Raw genomic sequence first — 5,230 nt, 5'->3', positions numbered from 1 at the left:
TGTGTGTGTGTGTGTGTGTGTGTGTGTGTGTGTGTGTGTGTGTGTGTGTGTTTGTTACCATCAGGGTACATCCTGTTTATACAGAAAACACAGGCTAGAACAAATCCCATGGAGACAAAAAAAGGAAGACATGGTACCAAAGCAGAGCTCCATTTAGTGAGTCAAAAGACAAAAAAAAAGCAAGGATGAGCAAACAGATCGAATCATCTCAGGTTGAAAAGGAGAGTAAGATTTAACATTGTGGCTTCAGGGAAAACAAGAGGTGAGATGAAAAAGAAAAAAAAACTAATAAGGAGTTGGTGGTGAAAAAGATTACACAGTGGGAGGTAGAGAGGGACACAGAGAGGAAGAAAGATAACCTTGATGAGAAGGAAGAGCTGGCTGAGGCAGGCCAGCAGAGACAGAAGGCCCCGCAGGACACAGTCGTCCATGTCCCCAAGCTATGAAAGAAACAGTGTGATGATGGAGGGACAGAAAGCGGGGAGAGAATAGAGGAGGGGGAGAGAAGGGGATGGACAGAAGGTAAAATAATAAAAAGGAAGAAATAGCGGTGAGTTGTAAGATGGATTTCAAACACGGAAAGCAGAAAGAGAAGAAGCATCAGAAAAATTAAATGGAAAACCAAAGACGAGATGAACGTAGATTGGTAAGAAAGATGTCCAGGTAGAGGGAAGCAGAGAAAAAGGGACAAAGGAGAGAAATAAAGACGTTAAAAGCATTAGGTTAAACATTCTAACAGAGCAAAAGAGAGAGAGAGAGAGAGAGAGAGAGAGAGAGAGCAGGCATTTTGATGCTGCAACTTTTAGTATCAGATTGACGATACATTGGGAGAAGGCATTACATCATACATCCCAGGTATTGCAGGATATCATTTTCAGGCTTTCTGCCAGCACGTGTGGACGTCTGAGTCCGTATGTGTGCAGAAAGGGTTAGGAAACAAGGTTTTCTTTGCCGGAAGGGTTAATCTCTAGAGTTACCAAGACCTGAACAAGATTTCCCAGTAGCGTTTTAAGTGTGAAACTCACACTGTTCACACCATTGCTGAAGGAAATTAAAAAAAAAAAACAGCTTTGGTTTGAAAACATTGGTGTAATCCATCATGTAGTGATGTTGCCTTTTTTGCTGTGTTGTTCCAAAAATACCCAACTGTTTTCCAAACGAGCCTCAAGATCCAATTATTTTTATTTTTTTCTTGAAGGAAAAGTTTAGAAATGACACTTATTTGCTTTCGTGCCGGGAGTAAGATCTAACAATTAAAAACAAAGTAAATTAATATATTTCCCAAGCGCTGCCAACCGCTGACCTTGAGCTCCTTGTTGTACTGCTCCATTTGGGACAGTTTGTCTGTGGTCTCCCTCTCCAGAGTGTCCAGCTGGTCCTTCAGTCTCCGGCAATTCACCCCTTTTTCCGCCACACTCCCGGTCATGGAGGTCAGAGTCACCGCTGCATGGCAAAAGGTCAAAGGTCAGAGTGAGAAAGGGAGAGAATTCAGTGAATGCTGGGATGTCTTTGTGTTGTACAAGCACGCGTTTGTTCACCCACAGGAGAGTTTGTTGAGGTTGATGTTTCGCAGCTTCTCGTTTAGCCTCTGTTGTTCTGGGACCAGCTGTAGGAGCTTCCTCTGCCAGTCCTATGGCAAATACAAAGACGTACAAACAGAATGAGAAAAAAAACATTCATGGGAATATATATATTTGACGGGGAGGAAGCGAAAGCAAAAACATTTCTTTAACCTCAAGCTGAAGCTGCAACGTGTTGATCTCTACGATGCGTGCGTCCCTCTTCTGATTGACAAGGTCCACCTCTGCCTTCAGGGTCCGCCTCTTGCTCTGAGCGTCACGGAGACGGTCGGAGATCTGCTTGTGCTTGTTGCCCTGCGAGACCGGCCACAATTGACATCAGTGTGCGCCCATGTGTAGTGTCGTAAATAGACACGAAAGGCAGCACTAGATTGGCTTAATTAGTGTGAAGAAGAGTCCAAGGAGACGAAAGGTAACGTCTCTAAAAATAGAGTCGTGAAGGGTAGTGACACTGAGGGTGATCACGAAAGGTAGCACTAACATTGACTAATTAGTGTGAAGGTAGCCTCAAGTGGGTTAGGGTTAGGGTTTAGGGTTTTTTATACAGAGAAAGACCGAGAAAGGCAGACTCAAGGGGTAGCACTTTAAAGAAAAAGTGTGAATGTGTAGTGTTGAAAATAGACACGAAAGGCAGCACTAAATTGGCTTAATTAGTGTGAAGAAGAGTCCAAGGAGACGAAAGGTAACGTCTCTAAAAATAGAGTCGTGAAGGGTAGTGACACTGATGGTGATCACGACAGGTATCACTAAAATTGACTAATTAGTGTGAAGGTAGTCTCAAGTTTACAATTGTGTTTTATCTATTTTATGAATTTTTTTTCTTTTTCTTTTGAGGATACTTGTGTTTTTTTCTGTTTAACTGATTTTGTGTAAAGCACTTTGAATGGCCCTGTTGCTGAAATGTGCTATACAAATAAAGCTGCCTTGCCTTGCCTTGCCCTGTCCATGCTTTCTTGCTTGTAAGTGCACGTTTTTAAATGTATGTGCAGTCTCACCACAGCCTCCAGCTCCAGCTCTAGACTCTTCTTTTTGGCCCTGAGTCGGGAAATCTCTTCCTGCTCCCCCTCTCTCCTCCTGCCCAGCTCCTCTCTCTTCCCATGCTCCCACTCCTCCCTCCGTTGGCGCTCCATCTCCTGCTTCGCTGCCTAAAAAAAACACGAAGGAACATGGTCACCGGCAATCTGGATGTTCAGCATCTCGCAGGTGAGGCTACTTCTCTCGCTCACCTCCTTCCTCTCCAGCTCTCTCAGCCTCTCCTCCTCCCTCTGTCTCTCCATCTCTCTCTGCCTCTCCAACTGCCTCTCATCCTCCAGCCTCCTGCGGTTCTCCTGCTCCCTCGCCTCCCTCTCCCTGCGTTCATGAGCCTCCCTCTCCTCCCTGTCTCTCCTATCCCTCTCCTTTCTCTGCTCTTCCTCCAGAGCCAGTCGGCGTTTCTCCAGCTCGGCGCTGCCTCGCGCAAAGTTTTCCTTTAGCTTGTCCTCGAAGGACACTACGAAGAAGAGACAGAAATGACACAAAGTAAGACCAAGACTCACATTTCAACAAAACATACAGTGTGAAGGAGATGTCATACCACTGCTCTTTGTCTTCTGTGCAGGTTCTACCTCTAGTGTGTCTATTAAGCAGGGAGTTATGTAGGGCCCCGTTCCATTAACAAGCTCACTGGGCTTGATTCCTCCTCTGAAATGAAAAAATAATAGAATCTCAGCGGTTTTTGTAATAATGAATGTATTAATGAATCCAGTGAGTGAGTCAATCTGTGTGTGTATCTTACCTGAGAGAGGGAGGGACCAGGTCTTGAGGCAGTGTGAGGGGTAGGGGTCGGCCAGTTTTAGCCATGTCCACCAGGTGCATGGCCAGAATGAACTCATCAGCTTGTAGCTGACCGTCCTTATCCACATCTGCCAAGGTCCTATATACGCACAACATAGTAACTCACATTGTAAAGCAATAAAGATGATCTGTAACCTTTTTGGTTAGAATAGCATGCTTTTAAAGAAGCATAACTGTTTTCTTTGGAGTGGAACAAGCTGAAAACGTTGACAAATTAGTCAACAAGTTGCCTATTTCCACCTCCAGCAGGCAACGAGCAACATTTACATTCATTTGCAGACGTTTCTCCTTTTTTATTTTAGGATTAATGTTTCAGGCTTTTCCCTTTATTTGATAGTGACAGTGGACAAACAGCAAAGGGGGAGAGAAAGAGAGGGGATCACACGCAGAAAAGGGCCGCAGGTCGGACTCGAACCCGGGCCGCCGCCAAGGACCCAGCCCACATGGGGCGTATGCTCCCACTGGGCGAGCCAGAGGCCGCCCCACTCACTCTCCTTTTAGCTCTGTTTTGCTTTCCACAAACTCCTGAGACAAAAAATGGCTCTTTTGGCTTTGTTGAGTTTTAATTTTTTTTTTTTTGGGATAGTCATGTTAAAAAATGACAAAAAAAATTGGCAATAAATCATGTTCATTATTCATGTGAAGGATTTGTCGTAAATCATGGCAATCATTTCCAGATGAAAAATACAAATTTTGTTAAGATTCAATTGCAAAATCCATCTATCTCTGACACACACACACACACACACACACACACACACACACACACACACACACACCACACACACACAAACACACACACCACACACACAAACACAACACACACACACACAAACACACACACACACACACACACACACACACACACACACACACACACACACACACACACCTTATACTCACCAGATAGTAGCGAGCTGAGTCTGGGTCAGGTTGGATGCGATCAGCGCATTTCTAACCTGAGGTCCTGCATAGTAAAAAATGACATCAGAAATAATAACTGAGTGAATTCTCACGCCAACGGATGTGAACGTGTTTGTGTGCACCTGACTGCCACGTTCTGTCAAGTGGGGCTAAGAGCACTCAGTTTGAGAAGACCAAGCTATCCTGGGAACCCTGTGTTTATTTAGGGCTGGCGTGTGTATACTGTAGATACCTGTGTGTGTGTGTGGGACCTACCAGACAAGTAGCCACTCATGAGCTTGTCTAGCGTGTTGAACTGCTGTCGGTACTTGAGTCTGGCGCCCTGCGGAACGGCCCAATCACTCGCACCCGTCTTTGGAGAGTTACTGGCCAACGACGTGGTGGAGGAGGAATTTGAACTACGGACAGAGAGAAAAAGAGAGATATATCGACACAAAAATATATCACCGAAAAGGGAAATTACAGAGTAGTATCACGTGGTCAGAGTTTCCTTTCTCCCTTGCATTCAAGCCTCGACTGAAAACCACTAATTGCTGTGAGACTCCCAGCTGTTATCTCCCAGCTCTTAATTAGCTGCAGGGGAAGCGAGCGACCACGTAGATAATGACTCTGAAACGAGACAATGGCTTACTCTCGGGCTATGATAATCAGCCGTCGTGTTTTTTATTATAAACAATGTCTCTGCAAGAATAGCAAAAGGATAGGCTGGGTCGGGGATGGTCATTTGAGGAGAATGTACGTTTTTTTTCGATCACTATAGCTGGGTGGAAACTTTCAACGCTCTAAAATATAAGAACAGGTTTCAGGGAGACAATGGGACATGCAATGGGAGGGCCTCCGGCTGCTGAAGGGCTTTTATTTGTGTGTGTGTGTGTGTGTGTGTGTGTGTGTGT

General features: G+C 45.0%; 1 protein-coding gene across 12 annotated transcripts in view; it reads right to left on the bottom strand.

The window, feature by feature from the left end:
• Positions 1 to 5,230, bottom strand: part of itsn2a (intersectin 2a) — a 36,866-nt gene that overhangs the window by 14,117 nt on the left and 17,519 nt on the right. For 8 of the 12 annotated variants that reach the window (XR_004336115.1, XM_032542487.1, XM_032542489.1 and 5 more), the window contains 10 exons: positions 4,593 to 4,735; positions 4,317 to 4,380; positions 3,355 to 3,492; positions 3,154 to 3,260; positions 2,807 to 3,069; positions 2,576 to 2,725; positions 1,734 to 1,874; positions 1,543 to 1,630; positions 1,304 to 1,443; positions 360 to 440 (listed from right to left, as the gene is read on the bottom strand). Coding sequence is in view for 11 of the 12 variants with exons in the window: in XM_032542487.1 (XP_032398378.1) it covers positions 360 to 440; positions 1,304 to 1,443; positions 1,543 to 1,630; positions 1,734 to 1,874; positions 2,576 to 2,725; positions 2,807 to 3,069; positions 3,154 to 3,260; positions 3,355 to 3,492; positions 4,317 to 4,380; positions 4,593 to 4,735 (1,315 nt within the window). In the remaining variant the exon portion in view is untranslated. The remainder of the gene's footprint in view (positions 1 to 359; positions 441 to 1,303; positions 1,444 to 1,542; positions 1,631 to 1,733; positions 1,875 to 2,575; positions 2,726 to 2,806; positions 3,070 to 3,153; positions 3,261 to 3,354; positions 3,493 to 4,316; positions 4,381 to 4,592; positions 4,736 to 5,230) is intronic. The other 4 variants (XM_032542492.1, XM_032542497.1, XM_032542498.1 and 1 more) reach the window with 1 other exon arrangement.

The sequence above is a fragment of the Etheostoma spectabile genome, chromosome 18 (assembly GCF_008692095.1).
Source record: "Etheostoma spectabile isolate EspeVRDwgs_2016 chromosome 18, UIUC_Espe_1.0, whole genome shotgun sequence".
Taxonomy (NCBI): Eukaryota; Metazoa; Chordata; class Actinopteri; order Perciformes; family Percidae; genus Etheostoma; species Etheostoma spectabile.
This window is presented reverse-complemented; position numbering and strand designations above follow the sequence as displayed.